The sequence below is a fragment of the Asparagus officinalis genome, chromosome 1 (genome assembly GCF_001876935.1).
Source record: "Asparagus officinalis chromosome 1, Aspof.V1, whole genome shotgun sequence".
Taxonomy (NCBI): domain Eukaryota; kingdom Viridiplantae; phylum Streptophyta; class Magnoliopsida; order Asparagales; family Asparagaceae; genus Asparagus; species Asparagus officinalis.
This window is the reverse complement of record NC_033794.1, coordinates 117,955,234-117,979,974: the sequence shown is the minus strand read 5'-3', so window position 1 is coordinate 117,979,974 and position 24,741 is coordinate 117,955,234. Positions and strand designations below refer to the sequence as shown.

The window sequence follows — 24,741 nt, the reverse complement described above, 5'->3', positions numbered from 1 at the left end:
ATATGGAGCAGTTATTTCATGAATAATTCCATTATCTTCACAGAATTGTTTTAATTCATTAGAAGTGTACTCACCACCTCTATCTGATCTTAGTATTTTAATTTTCCTATCCAACTGATTTTCAACTTCTGCTTTATATATTTTAAATTTGTTTATGACTTCATCTTTAGTCTTAATTAAGTAGAGGTAACAATATTTAGAGCAATCGTCTATAAAAGTTACAAAATATTTGTTACCCCCTCTAGTTGTTCTTCCTGAATCACAAACATCACTATGGATGAGTTCTAATATCTCAGAATCTCTATCAATAGTTTTAAATGGTTTCTTAGGAAGTTTGGCTTCTACACATATTTTACATTTTTTATCATCTTTTATATTAAGCTTTGGAATTGTATTGAGATGCATCAATCTTTTAATTGAATTATAATTCACATGTCCTAATCTTTGATGCCAAGTGATGGAAGGTTCAATATTCAAAGCTATTGGAGATGCAAGAGTAGAATTCTTAACATTCAATTTAAAAAGACCATCACATAAGAAACCTTTTCCAATGAAGTTCAAACCATTAGTTATTACAACTTTATTTGATTCAAAAACAAGTTTGTAGCCTTGTTGCACTAATAAAGATCCGCTAATTAAATTTCTCCTAATATCTGGTACATGATGGACATCCTGCAGGATCAAAGTCTTATCCGAAGTCGGAGCCACATTATTATTTCCCATTGTCACAGTTCCTCTACTTGAGACCTGATAGGTGGAAAACAAAGATTGATTAGAGCAAACGTGAATATTAGCTCCAGTGTCAATCCACCAATCATTTGCTTGAAAGGTCATGTTTACTTCAGGAGTGAAGAGAACAGACCTGAAAGCAGTCTCAGCTGGACTGGAAGTCACCATGTTTACTTGTGACTTATTAGGTGGAGGTCCTCCCTTCCTAGGCTTGGGTGGTTCTGTCTTCTTGTAAAAGCAGTACTTAGCAGTCCACAAACGAAACATGCTCGACGTTCAGCTCCTTCCTTCTTTTGAAAGTGGACAGGGTTCTTATTTTGATGAAAGGATTTTTTCTTAAATGTTTTATTTTGATTTTGGTGGAAGGGACGTTTCTTGTGTTGGGGAAAGGGTTTGGATTCAACATTGTTTACTTTGGGTTCTTTGGGTTCGGATTTTGTCACATTTTTCTCCCTGAGTCTATGTTGCTCTTCAATTCTAATGGAATTCAACACTTGTTATAGGGTAAGATCTCCTTGAGTATGGTTAAGGTTTTTGGTAAAATCTGACCATGACTCGGGAAGTTTGTCTATAAGACAGGCTATTTGAAACGTTTCATCTAGGATAGATCCATTCACTTTTAATTGGTGAACTATATGTTCGAATTCATGAATTTGCTCATTCATTGGTTTAGAATCTACCATTTTAAATTTGTTAAAATCAGAAGCTTTAAATCTTTTAATTCCCATATCATCTAAACCATACTTTTTCTCTAGGGTTTCCCACAGAACTTTAGCATTAGTGATAGTATAATATATATCATATAACCTATCAGATAAAGCTCCTAAGATTCTGTGTAGACAATGATACTCTATTTCTTGAGGTGTTCTCGGGATAGGAATGGAATCCGTAGAGGAAGATGAGGAAGATTGCCTGGTAACTGGTCTAGATAAAAATGGGTGTTCTGGTTCTATGGCAGTTATTAGATTTAGAGTTGTTAACCAAAATCTCATTTGATTTTGCCAACGACGGAAATTGTTCCCATCAAACTTCTCTGGTTTAGCCGACATAATTTCACTTGTAGCCATAATCTGATGATGAATGAATAGTTTTGTTATTATAATGCAACAGAAATATATAAAACATTCATTCAACAGAATTATCATGCAGTGTAACATTTCGTTTTTAAGAATTGCAGACAACATTAACATAAAAAGCATAATGCTAATCATGATACTATTCTAAACAGCAAAATTAGATTCTTGGATTGTTAGGAAATATGAGCTGTTTAGATAGTAATTAACACGAATTAAGTTTTAAACAGTTAATAGAAATTAGATAAAAACAGATAACTATTATATCTCAGAAATATAATCAAATGAAAATAACTAAAAGTTAGAAATACGGCCTGATGGTCGAGGCGTGCAAGCACTGTCCTAAGAATCTAATTGTCCCCTCTCGTACAGGGCTACGCGGTAAAAGTTCCTGGAGATACAACGACTCTCGGTCAGGCGACCTCCTTCTCGTCGGCACGAGCTTCAAGAAGGCTTTGCGAATACTTCTCGACTTTCAGGGAACCAACAAATCGTAACAGTAAGCAAATGTAAGAGGAAGAACAGAGAAGAAGGAGAAGAGCTTATTTGTAATTTGATGTGTTAAACTCTTCGGATTTTAGATCCTTTTATAGGGAAAAACAGCTGTTACTCATAAATACCGTAATTAACACGTTTTAATTACTCACCCATTAATGTATTAATGTTAGCCGTTTTCTGTCATTTAAATCCATAAATCCGTGGTATTTTAATTATAACAGTTACAAAATATTTAATCATAACCGTTACAAAATGTTTATCACATGTTAATTGTTCAAAAATAAAAATGTAGCAGATTAATGGCCCCTCAGTCCGGAGCTGCATTCGTGTCCGCAAGCCACCCGACCCGACCCCGAGCCCGAGCCCGGCCCGGCCGGCGCGCGCGTGTGTGGTGTAGAGCATAACCTTTTATTTTCTTCTAGGCATAGGAGAGAAATGGAAGGTTTATAAAGACCCTTCCTTCCTATTTCATTTCCTATATGGGACTAAACTTTTCCTCTTTTCCTCTACAAACCCAAGTTTTAAGTTACAACTCCAACAGGATTTTCACGAACACACAAAAACTCCCTGAAAAATATAAATTTTATCAAAACGCCTGCATATGAAAATGATAATATGATGTTCTGAACTATTCACAAAAAGGATACCAAACATCTCAAAGATTTCAACCGTCTTTTTTATGGTTCAACCACGCATATATAGTATTCAAGTGATATTTGTATTCGAGGATTATGATGATTTGGACTATGAATCTCCACAAATACTATTGTTCTCTCTAACTTCAACTTGTCGCTTATAATTTTCAAATACATGTACTCAAAATTTTTGAAACTAGGATTTTCACAAACAAGCGAAAGCCTCTGAAAATTTCAAATTTTATCAACACTTGCGTGCAAAAAGAGTCTACCATTCGCGCGGAGGGTAGCAGACGGCTTAAAGACTTTCATTTGTTTTCGTTTTAGTTCAACAAAACACTATGTTTTAATACAGAGCATTTTACGTAATCGAAGATTATGATGATTTTGTCAGGCTTTTAACCTTAACCCAAGTCTTTGGATGAAATGCCCAACACTTATCTTGGTGTCAAGCTTCAATCCTAGGCGGCTAGGCCCCGTTCTTTTTACATAAAGCCCAACACTTTCCACTGAACAAAGTTTATAAAAAGTAATTAGGGTTGTGTTGTGGACTGCTTATCAGTAATGATGGCCAAAAATTAGACTTTGGGCTGAGAGCTTGTTTGGCAACTGGTCAAAATCAAACATTGTTTCTTCAGTAATATCTTACATTGAGTTTCTAAATTTTAGTTATTTTACACAAAGACCATTTAGTGATTCCGGTTCATTAGTTAATGATGTAACAAAACACTTCAAAAGAATTAATTTGATCAAATGGAACAAACGCTTTTACAATGAATACAAGTTAAACCCTCATTCAGAAGGCTAAAAGAAATCTTATTGAGGCAGGTTAATATTTATTTCCCTAGGGGTGAGGAATGGAACTTTTAGAAAGGAAAAAAAAATAGGGTAAACTAATTTAGGATATTTATGACAACCTTGTTGAACCCTTTTTATTTGCAAACACAAAAAAATGAGCCCGTCATTTTGACTATCAAAGTCAAACTGAAAAAATTATTATTTAACGCCGCCCACACGGTCAACTGAGCCCACCTTTCTCCGTGACCCTTGATCCTTCTGTCCACAGTTTTGGTACAGTGCAAGGAGCGTACTTTAAGATACAAGAATGATAAGAACAAAGCAGAAATAGATTTGAGAACTTCAATGGTCTAAATTAGCTTCCACAATTTCACCTCCCATTCTCCACACGGCACTTGCATGTTATCATGCCTCTTCGAAAATGAAAAAGTTAAAAGAGGGAAAAGAACAAACACAAACAAACCACACGAAAAGATGCATAGAGCTACGTCAAAAGAGACCACAACGACGACAGACACCAACATAGCCAAAAACCCTTCATGGCTTGATCCCCATTTGCCAAGACATGTGGAATTTCTTCCCCAGTGGCAACTCAAGCCCTCCAACCTCCACCACCATCCCCTTCCTCTTATTCCCTCCCTCCAACTTCTCCTCATCCTTCACGCTCTCCCCCTCACCAACATAAACCCTACTCATCTCCTTCATCACCTCCCCATCCACTTCCATTGTCAGTCCACTTCCCACTCCCCCCAACCCCAAAACCCTCACCTTCTCGATCACCAAACCCTTCTCCATACTGAACTTCCCCATCTCCACTTCCGACCACACTTCCACACTCTTCCCCCCCTTCACCCTTGCCCGGAACTCGACGTAAGTCGCCTCCCCTTCGACTAGCTTCATCTCCGGCCTCTCATCATCGTCGACATACAACTCCCCCCTCGCCTCCGCCTCCATCGCCTCCATTGGGAACGCCACCACCAGCGTGAAAGGTGTAGTCCTCGCCTCCTTTGATATCATCCCTCCCTGTTGCATCGGGAGTATCGTGTTCTGGTACACGTGCACGTTCACCTCGTTGAGCGGCGCGTCAAGCGAAACGAGTCGTGCATCTTTCGATATCACTGCCTTTGTCACGTCGAAGAGATTGTACCATGTACCCGGAGGGAACATCGCGTCCACCTCTGTCGCCCCTTGCTTGAGCACGGGCGACACCATTACGCTCCTACCGAGCAAGAACTGCGTGCTCAACCCGTAGCTCTCGGTGAAGGTCGGGAACGAGAAGAACACCGGACGAGCCATTGGTGCGCCTGTGAGATGTGCCTCATAGTTCAACGTGTAGAGATATGGTAGCAATTTGTATCGAAGACCTAGTGCGTTACGAGCAGACTTCGCAACAGACTCCCACTGATAGAGCTCTTGCCTCGGCGATGCGAAATTGGCATGATCCCTCGAAAATGGATAGAACGCGCCTAGCTCGATCCAACGATTGCATAGCTCTTCAGTAGGCGCTGGGTAGAATCCACATATGTCTGCGCCGACCATTGGCATACCGAAAATACCAAAATTGAGGACCGTCGATATTGAATACCGAAGATCTTCCCACGTACCCTTGTTATCGCCTGTCCAATGTGCAGCATAGGCACCGGATCCCACGAACGTGGATCGAGTCAAGATGAACGGCCTTTTCCCTTCGAGCCCTAGAAGGGCCTTGCGTGTGGCTACGGCTTGCGATAACCCATACAAGCTATGTGCGTTGTACTCCATCACGCCATTATAGTGCGTCGCGCTCGCCGCTATAGTCTTGAACCCTAATGGAGCAGACATCCCCGATGCATTGATCTTGTACGGAGGCTCGTCCCATCGCGTGTTTGTTATGTTGGTGCAATCAAGGCAGCACAGCCATGGTTCCGTTGAGTTCGGGTCAGGGCACAAATGCGTAGTCGGTATTGCACACTTGCCCGTACAAAAGTTTGAGGCCTCGTTCATGTCAATCCACAGCCCATCAACAGGGACAAGCTTATGAAAACGGGTAATCTCGTCGATCCACCATGAAACTCCGTTAGGGTTTAGGTAGTCGGGGAAGTAGACGGGACCAGGCCAGACCTGGGCGAGGTAGGGTTCTCCTTCATACTTAATGAAGACATCGTTGGCCATTCCTCGGTTGAAGACGCCATAGGTGGAATTTACGGCGATGCCAGGGTCAATGAGGACAATGTATTTCATGCCACGGGCGTGGACCTTGTCGATAAACGAGAGGAGTTTTGGGCGAGGGTAGTTGACAGGGTCGAGGGTGAAATCTTTGGCGGCGTCCATGTGATCGTCATCGTTCCAGATGACATCGAGGGGGATTTGGGCAGCAGCGTACCCTTCCACGACGGCTTCGACGACTGAGACATTCTTGTACCCCCAGCGGCATTGGTGAAATCCTGCAGAGGGGAAGTCATGACTATGGAAAATTAAAATATGATGAACAAATTTATGAATAAGGTGATCAATATTAAGATCCTTAAATTTGTGTGATTTTGAGCAACATTTGTTTGAACAGATACGTTTTCGTGTCCTTGAAGAATCGTCTATTTGTTTGAACAGATACGTTTTCGTGTCCTTGAACAAATTTATAAATACTTTGATACTAATGAATTGAAATTTATAATAAAAGAGAAAAGATATGGGGACGTACCAGATTCATTTGATTTTGCACTCAATGCAAGAAAAAATTATGTCTAGTTAAATGCCCGCAATGGGTAACGCCTTATTTTCAAAGAACAGGCATATACACCAGAAATCAAGATTTTTTTTTTTTTTTTTTTGGGGGTTGGGGGGGGGGGTGCAAAAATAAAGAAATGAGAGAAGGAAAGGAAATGAAAAAAAACTTTGCATGATTATCAAATAAATCCTATAACTTTAAAAAAATCGGGAAACTCCCCTGAATTTAAGCTTACAGATTTGAAGAAAACCTTCTTCAAATTTCAATGTTCCCCCAAAAATCAAAAAAGAAAAAACTATTTTCACTGGCACAATTATCCATCCACCGCATTTTTATGAAAAAAAGTATTAAACTTGTATTCTGATATTTTCGAAAGTTGGGGGGGGGGGTTGCTTTCTGAAATTTAGCCAATTATCTATTATAAATTGTAATCAACAATTTAGTTATAGCAAGTCAAAATAGAACAAACAAAAGTTGTTCATAAAAGATATGGAGAAGAATTGGATTCATTTCAGGTTGTTTGGTTTTTTTAATCTCTTTTATGACTTGAATTCATCGGAGAGGTTTGGAGCAGAAAGGTTTTATGAAAATACTGACGTCGCGGAGCTTTTTGTGAACGTGGGGGCCACGAGCGGGAGGCAAAGCGCGAGCGGGAGGCAAAGCGCGTGGGGGCCACACCCACAAACGCACCCACAAGCGCGGAAGTGGCAAGCCCAGTGTGGCCCACCCAAGAAATCCACGTGATCTGTTATAAATACCCGAATAGCTTCTAGGGTTTTCTGAGGGGAAAAAATGCAAAGTAAAAATAGAGGGTTTTGGCGACGGCTAAAGAGTTTTCAGATTTGAGATCTTGAGGAGAAAGGTGGGAGCTTTAGAAAGATTTTACAAGAGAGGTCAATTTTTTTTGGATAAAAATCAAAGTTTCTTTCTTTGTGATGAGCTTGTAGGTTGTACAAGTCATCAGTGTTCTTCTCATAGTGGAATCTCCCCTCCCCGCTCCCGTGAACGTAGGCAAGTTTGCCGAACCACGTAAATCTCGTATGTTTACTATTTTTTTATGTTTGTCTATTGCTTGTAGATTTCCTCGACAAGTCAGTCCTAAAACTGATGAGAGAAATAGTGTATATTTCACTTTGTCGAGATATTTTACTTTCTATTCTTGTTTTCTTTGTGAAACGGGAATATAGATGTTGACTTGAGCTTTTGTGAAAACAAAAGTCAGGGCTTTCTCTCAGGCTATATCGCTTCCGCGGCGTGAGGGTATGATTCTGCGCCCAACAATTAGTATCAGAACTGTTATTTAGATTAGGAGTGATGTAGCTTCTGATTTGAGGTGGTGCTCGGCAATTTCCTAAGAGAAACGGATTTATTAATACAAACAAATGTGACACCAACTAACAAAACAGTTAAAGTTAGAAAGTACAAGATCGAAAAATTCAATGGGAAGAATGATTTTTTCTATTGGATGGTGTAGATGAAAAACTCGTTGATTTTGCAAAATTACACAAGGCTTTGGCTGGAAAAGAGAAGAAGCATAAGGAAATGTCTAATGAGGATTGGAGGAGCTGGATCTGAAAGCACGGACGTCGATTATCCTTTACCTTGAAAGAGATGTAGGTTTCTTAGTAGATGAAGAGGAAACGACTGCGGGCGTGTGGTCGAAGTTAGAAAGCACCTTCATGACGAAGAGTCTAACGAACCGGATCTATTTATTAAAATTGTATACTTGTAAGATGGATGAGAGCTCATCAATTCGGAAATACATCAACAAGTTTGATAGGATCATATCAAACTTAAAGTACATAGACGTGACAGTTGAATACGAGGATCAGGCGCTTCTACTATTTCTATTTCTGCCGAAGTCTTATGAGAACCTGGTGCAAACATTGATACTTGTGGGAGACAATTTAACGATGAATGAGACTAGATCGGCGCTTCTAACGGATGACCTTCGAAAGATTAAAACCAGTGACATGACTATTGGTGATAGCAAAGAACAAGCACAGGGATTGTTTGCTAGAGGAAGGAGCAATGAGCGAGGAAAAGACAATGGAGGAAAGTCTAGATCTAAATCAAGCGTGTTTCAAATGTGGTGAAGTTGGGCATTTCAAGGTTGACTGTCCAAATAAGAGAGTAGGTGGGAAAAAAACAACAATAAGACTGAGAGGAAAGAATGCAAGGAAAAAGCGAGCTATGTTTCAGAGGAAGGGAGCGAGAATGAATGCTATATCGTCACGGGTAACGAGGATATCTCCGGGAAGTTGATTCTTGATTCAGGTTGCTCTTACCATATGTGCCCAAATAGAAAGTGATTTACTACCTACAGAAACATTGATGGTGAAACCGTATTGATAGGGAACAACCATACTGTAGACATGTAAAATTGCTTATAAGTCCCTTGGCATAGCTCGCCGCGATGATTCGACAAACCATCGAGTGACGAGGCGACGAGGTCAACGAATCGCACGCGAGCAACGGAATGCATCCATTCGCGTGCGGAATCAAGCCAACGGTTCGGGGAGTCAACGAGTCATTCAAACAAGAGCGGACTCGGACGAATCACGATCGAATCAAGATCGGTTTCGGACTCGAACTCAGAAGTGGATTTACTGCCAAATCAGGATTCGGATCGACTGCCAAATCAGGTCAACAAATCGAGTCCAGATAAGTCAACCGAAAAAACGGATACAACGGACAAAACGACGGAACCCAAACACCCTGAGGGGCTCGGCCGAAACCGAGCCACTTCAGGGTGGCTCGGCATGAGCCGAGCCACCCAGGGGTGGCCGGCCACTTGTGGCCGAGCCACCTCAGCCCAGATCTGTGCCTGGGCACAGATCTGGGTGCCTATAAATAGGCCATGGGATGTTCATTTGAAGAGGTTGGAACTTTGAGAGCCGTTACTCTGCCGGATTGGAGACTGAGCGTAGAGTTTCGAAGACTTGAGGACTTGAAGATTCAGATCTGATTCTCGGCGAACGTCCGCGTCAAAAAAGGCAGGGATTCGAGAGAGGTAAAAATCGGATCTGAGATCTACACGAGGCAACACTCCGGATCAAAGCTTGGCCTTTGATCCCGAGAACTAAAGGCTACTATTTCCTTGGTGAATTAGTACCCTACGGCTATTATTTCCTTTGTGAAATAATACCCGTCGAATCGTGTAGATCCGACCGGCAAAACAGGATCTTGCGATTTGTTCAAAGGGAAAGTTGTAAAAGGAAAGTTGTAATTTTTTCTTTTTTTCTTTGATTTCGTTGTAACCGGATCTAAAAAAACCGGATCTTTTGTAACAAAAAAAATATAGTTATTCAAGATGACAATGAATTCAATGAAGACGATTTTCACCGCGAACAATCTGGCGACTACAGTGGGAGCCACCGATCTCGCTGCCGAGATCGTCACGTCGCAGCCGCGGATTCCGATCCCGGTCGAGGAGGAGGTCGAGTACGAATTCGACCAACAAAAGTTCGAGGAGCATCTGTCATCCTCGTCCGGATCTACCTCCCCTCGTAAGTCCAAGAAGTTCTCCTCCAGGAGAAAAGCTCGTTGGTGTGAAGATGTAGAAAACACCAACGAAGATCTTGCCCCGTTTGATGCCAAAGTCGCATCGGGTGAGGTTCCTCCAATTTCCAACCAAGGCGGATCTACTCTGGCCAACCTTTCTGCCGCGGAAGGCGTGGTGACTCTCTCGAAGAGAGCCCGCCAAAGGCAACGCCTCGCGAAACAATTCGCAAAAGCCATGGAGTCAGTTGACGGGATCCGCTACAACGTGGATCTGAAGAATAGGAGAGGCAAACAGCCTCAACAACTGAAGAATGGCGGTTCCTCCAAGCCGCCGACGAACGAATGGATCCGGGTCAAACGGAACCGTTCGACACTCGAAGAGCGGATTCACAAACGCCGCGCATTGCTTGCACAAGCAAGAATCCTCGTGCGCCACTAACCCGCCAAGTATGGAGGCCGAAGCAGCCTCCAACAAAAGTTCAACCACCGGCGAATCAACCCAAGTCGTCGATAATTCCAATAGCTTTTTCGGGAGATCGTGCAGAATCGTCCCAAAAGGAAGAAATCGGTTTTGGAGCGCCTCGGACCAATTCCCGACGAAAGAGGCAAAGCTCCAGTTCAAGAGAGTTTGGGCCCAACGAAGAAGCCCGGAATGACTCAACACGCTGGGGGTCGCCGTCACCTCCAACGTGATAAAGAAATCAGGGCAGCTATGCGCACCAACTTGCGCATTGAAGTCCAGGAGCCCGCCGAGAACTCACGCCCACAAATGCGCGTTTCGAGGCGCGTGACTTTTGAAAGTCCGAAGAAGGTAGTTCGCTCTCAGAAGGAAACGTTATCGTCTGATGATGATTACGTTATACCTGAGAAATCGTGCCAACACACGATAGGTTGCTCCGACTTTCAAACGGACGAGCTGTACTATCGTGCTGGGGGTACGAGCAAAACCAGAAAGAGAAGTCCTCGAATGCTAGAAATTCAGTGCCCTTGTTCAAAGCTCATTCGGGCGGTACTGTCTGAATGCAACTGCATCAAGGCAGTCACCGAGAGAGTTTCGGTGTTCGAAAGGCTTAGTACCGAAACGCCAAAACCAAGGCATAGGCGTTTCCGGCAAAGAAAAACGGTGGTTGAAGATGGAGAATTTCCGAGGGTCACTACCAATATGACCAGCAAAAGGGCATCGACAAGGGATAATCCCGAGTCAATTCCGGAAGTACCCTGGTATCTAACCCGTCTGCAGTCTGGAGCCATTACACGAGGAACTTATGGTAGGGTTCGGACAAGATTACCATCAGAAGATGAAGAATCGGATTCCTGCTCTGCTGTCGCATCAGACAATACGGTGTCCAGCGAAGGACAACCCCGCGAGTCATTTATGATAAGCGCAGAACAAGTGGCCAAGATGCTCGAAGAAGCCATGGCTAAACAACAGGAGAGCTTCAGGTTCGAAATGCATATGGCCATGCAGAACATGAGAGAAATGCATGAGCAACAAATTCAGGCACTGACGAACCAGCAAGGCGAACCAAGCCGCCGCAACCAAGTTCATCAGGAAGACGAGGATACAAATGAAGCTCGTAATCCCAATAATCCTCCTGTCAATGCAGGGGGTGATAACGAGAATGCTAGCGAAAGCACAGACGAAAGTCTGAAGATCAAAAACCTCGAAAACAAGATCAATACGTTGATTTCTGCTCAAGAGGTGAAGAAAACGGGCATTCCTTGTCCATACCCAAGGGAGTGGGAATCAATCCCATATCCGGCGAAGTTCAACTTAATCAACTTCACGCCGTTTGATGGGAAGGGTTCACCCACTCAGCATGTGATTTATTTCAAATCACACCTGGGGGTAATCTCCGGCAATGAGCCTCTGATGGTGCGGTCATTCGTCGGCACTCTTCGCGGAGCCGCCTTCGATTGGTATCACTGCCTCAAGCCAGGTAGCGTGAATAGCTGGGACGATATGGAGACCATGTTCCTCACAAATTTCTTCGACGACGACACCGAGATGTCTATCGGATCATTGCTCGATGAGAAACAAAAGGAAGGGGAGTTGGTCGACACCTTCGTCAAGAGGTTCCGGAACAAGGCGATGAACTGTCGGGACCCGATCACTGAGGAGTTCATTCTCCAGACTTGCCACAACAACCTCGCATTAGACGTGTTGGAAGCAATGGGGACAGCACCGTCCAAAACCTGGAAGGATCTGAAGGTCCGAGGGGAGCAAGCTGAGCGATTCCTCAGGAGAAAGAAGGCGGAGAGAGGCCAACAAGCGGCGAACGCAACGCAGAATTTCAACCCGAGGGGGAAAGGTAAGGCAAAGTACTGTGCATACCACAGGAAGGTCGTTCATCCCACTAAGGATTGCTTTGCTCTCAAGAGTAGCATTCAGACCTTGGTTGAAGCCGGCGTCATAACGCTAAGGTAAGCCAATTGAGAACGGCAAGACTCCAAAGAGTATACGAGTATAAACTGTTTCTCAATCCTCCAACAAGTGCATGAGGTTAAACTGCTTCCTTACATACTCCAACAGGTATATGAGTCTAAACTGTTTCCTTTCTTTCACGGGAAGTTCCTGGAGAATACCATGCTTGATATTCTTAAGGATAACCCGGACACCCAACTGAGTACAATACCATACCCAGTTTTGCAAAGGAAGCTGGGGGTGGATGATTCATGTAACGGGAAATTCCCAAAAGAAATCCATATAGTGTATTCTTAGGGATAATCCGGTCACCACAGCAAGATGATGAATAAGAAACTCTCATTCAAGTTCTCACCGCGTCTGTGCATTCAACACTCTCCCCCTCTCGATTCCCCCAATGAACGAGAGGTCCACAAATCGAGCGATCAAACCTTCCTACAGTTAGGATCGTCTCAAATCTCCTGATTGGCCAAACCTTCCTACAGTTAGAGTCAAAACTATAATTCACTCTCGATAAACGAGAAATTCACCTTTAGTTCGGTAATCAAACCTTCTGACAGTTAGGATCATCCGAAGTTTTCGATTCTCGGAGTGGAGGTCCTACTCCTAGTTTCATCGTTCCGGGTTCTAGGGGTGGAGATCCCACCTCGAGTCTCCTTTCCAGCTGAAGATAGAATATAAAATTCTTCTTCTTCAGTGTCGGGAGATAGAATATAAAATTCTTCCTCTCCTATTTCGGGTTCGTCTTTGCCCCAAGAGAAGACACCACTTTTTTTCAACTCCCAAAATCCATGCCTCACAGGTATTAGGAAGTTTATCCCGAATCCTAAGCAGGGGTAAGTCTGCGCCTAACACGCGCTGCCGGTTTAGTCTTTTTCCGTAGAAAAAGACACCAGAGTTCAATTCTGGGGTATTCTATCCTGAAACCTAAGCAAGGATAAGTCTGCGCTTAACCCGCGCTGCCGGTTAGTTCTTAACCGTCAAAAAGAACACCCGTTCACATATTCAACATTGTGGCAGGTTGTTATTAATAACGCCAAAATCCATGCCTTACACGCATGGGGAATTTCATCCTGAACCCTAAGAAAGGATATGTCGACACCTAACACGTGTCGCCGGTTTAGTCTTTTACCGATTGAAAAAGACACCAGAATACCAGTCTGGGGAATTTTATCCCGAAGCCTAAGTAGGGATAAGTCAGCGTCTAATACACGTTGCCGGGTAGTCTGTTCCCGTAACAAAGGCGAAGCCTATGTATTCAACATCATAGCACAAAGTCTCAGAGAATTCACTCTCTTAGCACAACGTTACATGCGGAACGGATTTAGACAATCCGCATGCTAGCCCGACTCAAACGGTAGTCAGTAAAGGCTAATCAAATCCGTTGAAGGCTGGGGGTTAGCCAAAAACCCCAAAGTCGACGCCTAACACGCGTCGCCGGGTAGTCTATTCCCGTGAGAAAGACGAAGTCTACGTATTCAATATCGTAGCACTAAGACCGTTAACTCTCTTAGCACAACATCACATGCGGAACGGATTTAGACAATCCGCATGTAAGCCCGATTCAAACGGTAGTCGGTAAGAGCACGTCAAATCCGTTGAAGGCTGAGGATTTGCCAAAAATCCTAATAAATACGAGAGTCACTGACCATCAGCTTCCATTAGTTGCGTCTTCACGGACTGAGCAATCCAACGCCGACATTTCCAAAACCCTAGGGTCAACAGCCGCGTCAACGCTTTCAACTCGTTACGATCAAAAAGTTAGCCTTACACGTTTAATAACCCTAAGGTCAACCCGGTCAACGCGTAACCCTAGGTAACGCCAATCAATTGCGTGCAATGAAAGAATCATTACTCCGAAAATATATCGATATACGAAAACTGCTTCTTAATACTCCATAAGGCTATATGAGTATAAACTATTCCCTATTTTTGGTTGAGAAGTTCCTGGAGAATACTTTTTTAAATATTCTTAAGGATAACTCAACAAACACTAATGCCGGACAACGCGTCGCAAATAAAGACTCAATGCCAACAATCGATGGTCAGCTAAAGATAAAAAATCAGGAATTGACTTCAAGTTTAAAATTCCGACAACGGTCAGACAATAAATGTAGCACCGGAACTCTTACAGACATTCGACAAAGCACCGAATAGCCTGGAAGATTGAAGGAATCAAGAACAGAAGCCATTCCAAGGTCCCGTTATACCGACTGAAGGTTGGGACAATCATATCCAAAGTATTCCAGACTCTTCTATAAAAGAACGAGGCTGAAATACTTTGGAGGGGGTATCTGTAGGCATGTAAAATTGCTTATAAGTCCCTTGGCATAGCTCGCCACGATGATTCGACAAACCATCGAGTGACGAGGCGACGAGGTCAACGAATCGCACGCGAGCAACGGAATGCATCCATTCGCGTGCGGAATCAAGCCGTTGACGAATCGCACGCAAGCAACGGAATACATCCATTCGAGCGTGGAATCAAGCCAACGGTTCGGGGAATCAACGAGTCATCCAACCAAGGGCAGACTCGGACGAATCACGATCGAATCAAGATCGGTTTCGGACTCGAACTCAGAAGTGGATTTACTGCCAAATCAGGATTCGGATCGACTGCCAAATCAGGTCAACAAATCGAGTCCAGATAAGTCAACCGAAAAAACGGATACAACGAACAAAACGACGGAACCCAAACACCCTGAGGGGCTCGGCCGAAACCGAGCCACTTCAGGGGGGCTCGGCCCAAGCCGGCCGGCCACTTGTGGCTGAGCCACCTCAGCCCAGATCTGTGCCTGGGCACAGATCTGGGTGCCTATAAATAGGCCATGGGATGTTCATTTGAAGAGGTTGGAACTTTGAGAGCCGTTACTCTGTCGGATTGGAGACTGAGCGTAGAGTTTCGAAGACTTGAGGACTTGAAGATTCAGATCTGATTCTCGACGAACGTCCGCGTCAAAAAAGACAGGGATTCGAGAGAGGTAAAAATCGGATCTGAGATCTACACGAGGCAACACTCCGGATCAAAGCTTGGCATTTGATCCCGAGATCTAAAGGCTACTATTTCCTTGGTGAATTAGTACCCTACGGCTATTATTTCCTTTGTAAAATAATACCCGTCGAATCGTGTAGATTCGACCGGATCTAGATCGCGCGGTGGTCCACGGATTAACCCCGGCGTCGGCAAAGAACCCACACAAGCAAGAGACCGCAAAACAGGATCTTGCGATTTGTTCAAAGGGAAAGTTGTAAAAGGGAAGTTGTGATTTTTTTTCTTTTTTTTCTTTGATTTCGTTGTAACCGGATCTAAAAAAAAAACTGGATCTTTTGTAACAAAAAATATATAGTTATTCAAGATGACAATGAATTCAATGAAGACGATTTTCACCACGAACACATACTTGTAAAACGGTTGGGCTAGGTAATATCAAGATCAAGATGCATGATGGAATGGTCCGAACCTTGACGGATGTGAGGCACGTTCCCAACTTACGGAAGAATCTTATCTTAGTTGGTGCATTGGACTCTGGTGGTTGTAGGATTATTACAAAGAAAGGAGTGAAGAAGGTTTTTCGGGGTTCCCTAGTAGTGATGAAAGATGTTCGTCATGGTAATTTATACACTCTCACAGGAACGACGGTGACGGGAGATGCAACGGTTGGAACTGAAGGAATTGGTGGAGACCCATGTAAGCACACACTGTTATGACATAGGCGGCTTGGGCACATGTCATAGAAGAGTCTAATTCTGCTTGGTAAGAAGGGTTTGCTGAAGAATCTGAAGAAACCTTGCATGGATTTTTACGAGGATTGTATGTAAGGAAATGCGCACATGGTCCAATTTCTGAGAAGCAAGTCTAAGAGCAGGGGGATACTAGATTATGTACACACGGATGTTTGAGGTCCGGCTTAAACAACTTTCAAAGGGGGTTCCAGATATTTCGTCTCGTTCATATATGATTATTCGATGTATGCTTGGATTTATTTTCTAAAGCATAAAAATGAGGTGTTCGAGACATTCAAGAAGTGGAAGGCAATGGTTGAGAACAGAACAAAGAAAAAATTGAAGATACTTAAGTCTGACAACGGTACAGAATACACAGATGGTGCATTTAAGGAGTTCTGTGATCATGAGGGCATTGTTCGACACTAGAAAGTCAGATCAACACCACAACAAAACGGGGTTGCGGAGAGACTGAACCGAATATTGCGAGAGAAAGCAATGAGTATGCGATCTTATGCTGGAATGGGCAATGAATGGTAGGCAGAAACGGTGGCTACAGCTTGTTATATTATGAACCGTTCTCCACATTCTACATTGGATGGTGATATACCCTATAGGGTGTGGTCAGGAGAGCATGCAGATTATGAGAAGCTTAGAATTTTCAGATGTACCGCCTATTATCACGTCAACGATGAAAAGCTTGACGCGAGGGCTAAGAAGACTATATTCTTAGGGTATGTAAATGGTGTAAAAGGCAACCGTCTTTGGTGTACAGAAGATTCAAAGTTCATGATCAGAGGATTGTTACATTTTGATCTGGAAATCCCATGCATTGTTAAGACGCCAAAGGACATGGATGCGTTCGTTGGGACTGTTGCTGACTTTTAAAATCCCATGTTATTCGACAGGATAGAACCTAATGTGACTAACCAGCGTTTAGGTCAATGCTTCAAGCTGGAAAATCAGAGTAGATAAATTGAGCTGAGCAGGAGGAGGTGCAGCAGGAGAATACACAAGCACTATAACAACAGCAGCTCGAGGATAGTTTGGCTTCTACTAGGTCAAGACGAGCATACAAGCAGGTACTAAAGCTGTGGGCTGATCATCCCCTGAAACACTAGAGACAGGTTAATTTAGTGGAATACGCACTCTCGATGGAGGAAGATGAGCAGGTCTCCTTCAAGGAAGCTATTCGGGACAAGGATAGTGACGGTTGGCTGCGATGGAGGGGGAGATGGAATCTCTTCGGAAGAACCAAACATGGGAGGTGGTCTTATTGCCCGTAGGAAGAAAAGCTAGTGGGTGTATAAGAGAAAGGAAGACCCTTCAGAGCTCGGTGGTACAAGGTATAAAGCGAGACTAGTGGCTAAAGGGTTTGCACAAAGAGGGTGTAGATTACAATGAGATCTTTTCTCCGATGGTGAAACACACTTCTATTCGGGTGCTATTGAGTATTGTTGCTCATGGTGATCTTAAGCTAGAATAACTCGATATAAAGACAACCTTCTTGCATGGAGACTTGGATGAAGAAATCTACATGCATCAACCTGAGGGCTACAAGGTTAAGGACAAGAAGAATCATGTGTGTCGCTTGAGAAAGTTACTCTATGGACTGAAGCAATCTCCTCGACAGTGGTACAAGCGATTTGACTCCTTCGTGCTGAAGCATGAGTTTTTTCGAAGCGATTATGATTAGTGTTTACATTCGGAAGCTTTGTGAAGGTGATTATATCTATCTTCTTTTATATGTGGATGACATGTTTATTACTTCTAAGAGCATGGTGAAGATAGATAAAATCTCAACTTGATAAAAAGTTCGAGAAGAAGGACATGAACGCTGTAAGGAAAATACTGGGTATGGAGATTAGAAGAGAGCGGACGAATCGACGATTGTTCTTGAGTCAGAAGGGCTACATAGAGCGGATGATCGCGAGGTTCGGGATGCAACGTGCTAAGTCGGTGGTGATTCCATTGGCTCCACACTTCAGGCTTTCAGGTAAACAATCTCTCACTACAGCTAAAGAGAATGAACACATGGAACGTGTTCCTTATGCTAGTATAGTTGGCAGTTTAATGTACGTCATGGTGTGTACACGCCTAGATATTTCACAGGTGGTCAGTGTGATCAGCTGATTCATGACGAATCCGAGAAAGGCACATTGGGAAGCGGTGAAGTGGATCCTGAGGTACTTGAAGGGTACCGTTGATACGAGTCTGTGTTTTGGTGGAGATACGTGTCAGATAGATGAGTTTATTGACTCAGATTATGCAGACGATCTAGATAGACGGCGATCTACTACTGGTTATGTATTTAGGATATATGGGGTTCCAGTTAGTTGGCGATCGATGTTGCATGCTACAGTGATACTTTCTACTACAGAGGCCGAGTACATGACCATGACGGAGGGAGTGTGTTTTCAGCGAAAGTTGATTCCATTGTCGATTCCATTAAAACTTCGATCGTTTTACAGAAAATTACAATGAAAATAAGCAAAAATTATAACTCTCGAGAAAATAACACAGAAATTATTTATCAACTCCTGCTTTTGTGGGACTTTGTCTGTGCTGGGAGTGCTTTGGCTCGTGGACCACTGATTCACAGATCGTGAGGATGTTTAGGGATCTTTCCTTTGTTTATCGAAGTAAAGATTTGAAAGCGAATATCTTATCGATGTAAGATGTTCACTCTTCCAAAGATCAAGTCTGAGCTTAGATCTCTAGAAATCACCAAATGATGCTTGTCAAAAGGTGAAAGTTCTCTTTCTTCCTCAAAATCACCAAAAACTCAAGTCTCTTCTGCTCTAAAATGCTCCCCCCCCTTATTTCGTGCATAGGGAGATATTTATAGGGGTAGGAGTGCACAACAGTTAAAACGGGGGCGAAGTAACCGACCAAATGACTGTTCTTTGGCCGCGGCAGTCGACATTACCGCGGCTATTGGCGCGGTAGTGTGGACTGTCGCGGCCAAAGAAGCGGTTACCAGCACGTTCCATCGTGCTTGAAACTGTTATCCCACGACCTTTAACCACCTTTTTCGTGGTTTAACTGCTTGTACACGTCAGCACACGTTCTATTTCTGATACGTTGCCACGTGGGCTTCAAAAAATTATCATACAACTGTCTTGTAACCGCCGCAGCACTCCCCTATAATAGCCACGGCACCATAGGTTGTCGCGCCGTAGCCGCGGCACCATAGGTTGCCGCGTCTTAGCCGCGGCACCATGGTCTGCCGCGCCTTAGCCGCGGCACTAAGTGCTGTCGTGCCTCCTTTGAATGATCCCCTCTGATTAAGAGAATGGCGTTTATCATCTTCTCTTTGTCTTGAGTGGTATTTGGATGTCTGTAAGTATTTTTTGACGCCTACAGAGTGAAGGAAGCATTGTGATTGTGGGGTCTTCTAGACGATTTGGGGATTGAGCAGAAGAATGTGAACTTGTGGTGCGACAGTCAGAGTGCGATTCACTTGGCGAAGAATCAAGTTCATCATGCTCATACCAAGCATATCGATGTCAGGTATCATTTCGTGCGGGATGTCATAGAGAAAGACGATATTTCTCTCATGAAGATGCACACGAATGAGAATCCCGCAAACATGTTAACCAAGATGGTCACAGGTAGCAAGTTTAAGCATTGCTTGGATTTGTTTCATATCAGCCCGTGTTGAACTGCCCAAGAGGGCATGGCCTTTCGGGGTGGTGATGGGGTGATGTGGAAACAACTATATGGAGAACAATAGCAGAACTACGGTTAGCTTGATCCCGGTGGAGGGTACGTAGGCAGCCGCGGTATAATGACGCTGCTGGTTTTGACCTGATTTGGCCTGGTATGGTGTTTTAGATCTATCTCTGATGATGTTCGCGATGTTCTTCTGGTGTTTGTCCAAAATTTAAGGTTTATCAAATGATGTACGATGTGAAGAATTATGAATGTGGGGGCCACGAGCGGGAGGCAAAGCGCATGGGGGCCACACCCACGAACGCGCCCACGAGCGCGGAAGCGGCAAGCCTAGTGCGGCCCACCCAAGAAATCCATGCGATCTATTATAAATACCCGTATAGCTTCTAGGGTTTTCTGCGGGGAAAAAACACAGGAAAAATAGAGGGTTTTGACGGCGGCTAAAGAGTTTTCAGATCTGAGATCTTGAGAAGAAATGTGAGAGCTTTAGAGAGATTTTACAAGAGAGAGGTCAATTTCTTTTGGGTAAAAATCAAATTTTCTTTCTTTGTGACGAGCTTGTGGGTTGTACAAGCCGTCGGTGTTCTTATAGTGGAATCTCCCCTCCTCCCTCCCGTGGACGTAGGCAAGTTTGCCGAACCACATAAATCTCGTGTCTTTACTATTTTTTTGGGTGTTTGGCTATTGCTTGTAGATTCCCTCGACAAGTCAGTCCTAGAACTGATGAGAGGAAGAGTGTATATTTCACTTTGTTGAGATATTAGATTCCCTCGACAAGTCAGTCCTAGAACTGATGAGAGGAAGAGTGTATATTTCACTTTGTTGAGATATTTCACTTTCTATTCTTGTCCTAGAACTGATGAGAGGAAGAGTGTATATTTCACTTTGTTGAGATATTTCACTTTCTATTCTTGTTTTCTTTGTGAAACGAGAATATAGATGTTGGCTTGAGCTTTTGTAAAAATAAAAATCAGGCCTTTCTCTCAGGCTATATCGCTTCCGCGGCGTGAGGGCGTGACTCCACGCCTAACACTTTTCAAGACCTTTTTTACATAAATTATCAAACCAATCAAATATAGGAAATGTAAACTTTGTTTGGTTTGAGATTTCCAAAGCTACTATGATAAGGAAATGTAAACTTTTTTTATTTCATCTTTTACCATGCGAACAAAACAGCCTATAGTGTAAGAAATTCTCACTTGTTTTTGAATATGTACTTTTGGATAGACACAATCACCTAGTTAGGACGCAAAAATTGTACTGTTCTGCCTATGTCAAACTATCTATAATAAAAAAAAGTTAAGATGCATAAGGGACCATGACCATGAAGATAAGCTCCCCAACTCATCAACTGTCCTTCTTTATGGAGAGCCAAGATGGCCCATAATAGGTTCATGCCCACCAAATGATATAGTTTATAAGCCCTTAGGACTAACTTAGATGGAGTTATATTTCCTATTGACAAGAAATTATGAACTCTTAGAGTTAAAGTTTCCATGAATCCTTCACAAGTTTAGGTGCACAAGTTTGTAGGAAGATAGACTTTGTAATAAATCTTGTATTGGAGGAAGTGGAGAAACCATTTCCTCAATCAGAATCCTCTATCATATTTAAAATAAATATAAATAAGCCTCTCATATCCCATAATTTATGTTAAGCAGGTCACTCATTCGAATATGTTATTTTTAACCCTGAATAAATTTAACATTTAGATCCTAATTTAAATTAAATTACTTAGATATATTATAGGACGGTGGATCCAAATCCAGCTTCTACATCACATTAAAGAAAAGACATGGGCCCCTAACCATCCTCCACCATTAAGAGTTACAAATCTAGCCCATTAAAAGAGAGAGAAAACACAGCATCCATTCAATTATCAACTAGATTCAAAGTCATCCTTCAAAGTATTACGTGCAAAGAAATACATGCATAAACCCCACAAATTCACAATTCAATTTCATGAAAAGAAACATAAACATAGAGAAAGATATTAAATTACCACATTAGATTCAAGGGTTAATTGCATCTATGTTATTTTCTTTGTTGTAGATACACCATCTATGTTATTTTTTTGACTCTTTCACCCTTAGTGAAATTTTGACATGTATTGCCCTTGCATGAAATTAGTGAATCTATCTGAGTAAAAGAGTCAAAAAAATTTACATATCAATCATATGCATGGAAATAAATGCATGAACACGGAGAGAGAAAGATCAAAGAGAAGTTACCTAAAGCCCAATAAGGCATAGGAGCAGGGCGACCAATCAAAGAAGTATACTGCTCAACAACATCCAAAGGTTTCGAACCCGAAAAGAAGTAGAAATCCAGAACCCCTCCAATAACCTTGTAACTCAGAGAGTCTCCTCTATAGAAAACATCCATCCCATTGCTGTTAAGCAACAAAACTCCATGAGCAAATGGGCCGCCATTCGAATTCCTCAAGTCCATGTACACAGGATGTGACCCATAAAGATCCGTATTAAGATTAATTGCTGATATATCGGTTGTATATAGAGTGTAAGGATCATTTGGCCTTAATTTGATTCCTCCAGGTTGAGTGTTTTCTCCAAGTCCATATAATGAAGCAGTCTTCGGCAATTGAGTAGATATCTCCAAGTACTGATCTTTGAACACCAAGCTATTGAATTTGTCCTTGGATTCTGTACTTGTGTTGAAGAGAGTATCACCATTTAATTTTCTTTTGACTGAGAAACTAAAAGGGTCCGATATGTAACTGAATATGAGCTCATTGCCCGAGTACTCTGAGGATGTGAATGGGGAGGGTTTAGCTTTGTTGGAGGGTTTTAATGGAGGAGCTTGCTCTCTTTGAAGTAAGTTTGAGGGGACCTCCCATCTTTCTTTCTCTGCATCGGTTATGTGAACCCTTAAGCGTTCGTTTGTCTCATGCCTAGAGATCAATTGTTGAGTTAGTATAGTTTACATATGCATTTGTTATAAATAAGGGGCATATGAGAGTAAGAATTGGGTACATTTAAAAAAAAACTGAAGCTTGGGATGGTTTACCCAAAACATCAATGACATCAAAAATTAGAGCAAAATCGTTACATTTTGGGGAGTTTCACAATAAGTCTTTCTAAATTTTCAAAGTTTCATAAACTGAAATACCCTCTAATGGTAATCCAAGAAATTAATGGTAGCGGCTCTTGCTTTACTATGTACGGCCATATCATGGATGTTGTTAAGATGGAAAGAAGTAGCTTCCGAGCTCGTGTGTTTCAGCATGTTAGAAGAGAGAATAATTGTGTGGTTAGCGAACAAGGGATTATCTCTTTAGAATGCCATGTACTGGCATGAGCAAGCCCCCTTGGTATATTTTCAACATGCTTCAGAATGATGTAATGTCTATTTAAATGCAATGAAAAGTTCTTTTTCATCAAAAAATAAACATAAAAATAAATAGTCTTCCTCAAAACCGTAAAACAATTCCCATAATTGTTTTCTCCTTTCCTTCTATCCTCTCTTTCCCGATAAACCCTAGAACAGAGTTCACCCTAAAGTTCAGGTGAAAATTTAGGATGTTCTGTGAATCTCTCCAAAGTTTAAGAGGTTTTCTCTAATGTCTAAAGTTTAGGGGAGTTGGTGCAAGTACCTCAAAGTTCAATGGGGGTTTTGTGAAACTTACCCTAAGCACTAGTCCATTTTGATAAAAGATTCACTATGTTTGATGAACATTATACAAGAATGTATGTCTATTTGACACAGACCAATGCCAATTTAATCTACTCTCAAAAAATATCATATCATATGCTCATCCAATTCTTAAAAAGTTTGTGTAGACAGAAGTAATTTTAATAATGGCAATATAATTTAAGCAACTAGTTCAAGTACAAGATGCAATCGATTTCCCTAGAATACCAAAATAGAAATAACATGGGCATGTGAAATATTCACCATGATGATAGTTGTTGATTCCAATAATGAGTTGTTCTTATCAGCAACAGAGCATTATCCTCAAAAAGATGTAACTTTAAGACAGGCTGCTGATTAATGAATAGGGTAAGTATAATTTTGTCCAAAAAACAAAATCGCATCATGTTCAACAATTACCACAATTAGGGCAGTTTTGTTCTACCATCATGAGTAATGCATATGAAGTTCATCAACATGGGTCATTCCAAATGCTCATAAAATTGCATAAAACTGTTAGAACAAACAAAAATAATAATAAAAGGATCAAAAAGATAACTTTCTTTTCATAAAGAGGGGGTCTTTTTCCCTTGAAACATTCTTAATTTATAAATGCTTACTTGATAAACATTCTTAATTTATAAATGCTTACTTGATAAAAAACCTCAGATGAGGAATATCAGGGCCATAAACTTTAGAACTCTGCTTCAGTTTAAGATATCCTATCAATCCTCCATCTGGGTGTTCTTCAATTGACACTAGGCTGTATGAAGACCCAATCTTTTGAGAGGAAACACAAACAAAAACACAGAGAGAAAGAGAGAACAAGAGAAGAACACTAGTAGAGAATGAACCCATTTTCTTTCCACTATGCTCTTTCTCTCTCTAGAGAGTCTGAGCACTCTGGACACTATGGGAGTAGTACAATAGAGAGCAGTCGATATAATAGAGATTAGAGAGAGAAAATTTGAGATTTGAGAGTGAGTCATCAGCATCATCAGCCCTTGCATGTGAAGAACAAGGGGAGGGGGCTGAGCATGTGATTCTGTCTTATTGAGGGGCCCGTTCGAAAAAAATCGGCTTTTCTGTTTTGGGTGAGTTAGCTTTTATTTGTAGGTTTTGTACATTATGTTACCATCATTATGAGAAACTTAAGTAGGTGAAGTTTTATGAGGGTCCATCAATGTTGTTGTTCCTTCTGATTTTATTGGGTAGAAAAAAGGCCATGTGTGTTTTTGTAGGCATGCAGAGTCATTTATCGGCTTATGTCGACGACTTTTGGCTTTTGTTATCCTTTAATTGAGGCTTGTTTTATGGTATTGTTTA

At 42.1% G+C, this 24,741-nt stretch overlaps 1 protein-coding gene across 1 annotated transcript; it reads right to left on the bottom strand.

Moving 5' to 3' along the window:
- Positions 4,042-24,397, bottom strand: LOC109829165 (alpha-xylosidase 1-like). Its single transcript, XM_020396303.1, has 3 exons — positions 24,068-24,397; positions 21,996-22,675; positions 4,042-6,156 (listed from the first exon to the last, which is right to left on the bottom strand). Exons 1-3 carry the CDS (start codon positions 24,271-24,273, stop codon positions 4,271-4,273), a joined length of 2,772 nt encoding a protein of 923 aa, XP_020251892.1. The 5' UTR covers positions 24,274-24,397; the 3' UTR covers positions 4,042-4,270.

Excerpts from the sequence above, each read along its gene's own strand:
- LOC109829165 (XM_020396303.1), bottom strand. The coding sequence starts at position 24,273 with ATGGGTTCATTCTCTACTAGTGTTCTTCTCTTGTTCTCTCTTTCTCTC. Across the intron at positions 22,676-24,067 it reads CATCTGAGGTTTTTTATCAA|GCATGAGACAAACGAACGCT; the intron begins GTAAGCATTTAT and ends ATTGATCTCTAG. Across the intron at positions 6,157-21,995 it reads TATGCCTTATTGGGCTTTAG|GATTTCACCAATGCCGCTGG; the intron begins GTAACTTCTCTT and ends TCCCCTCTGCAG.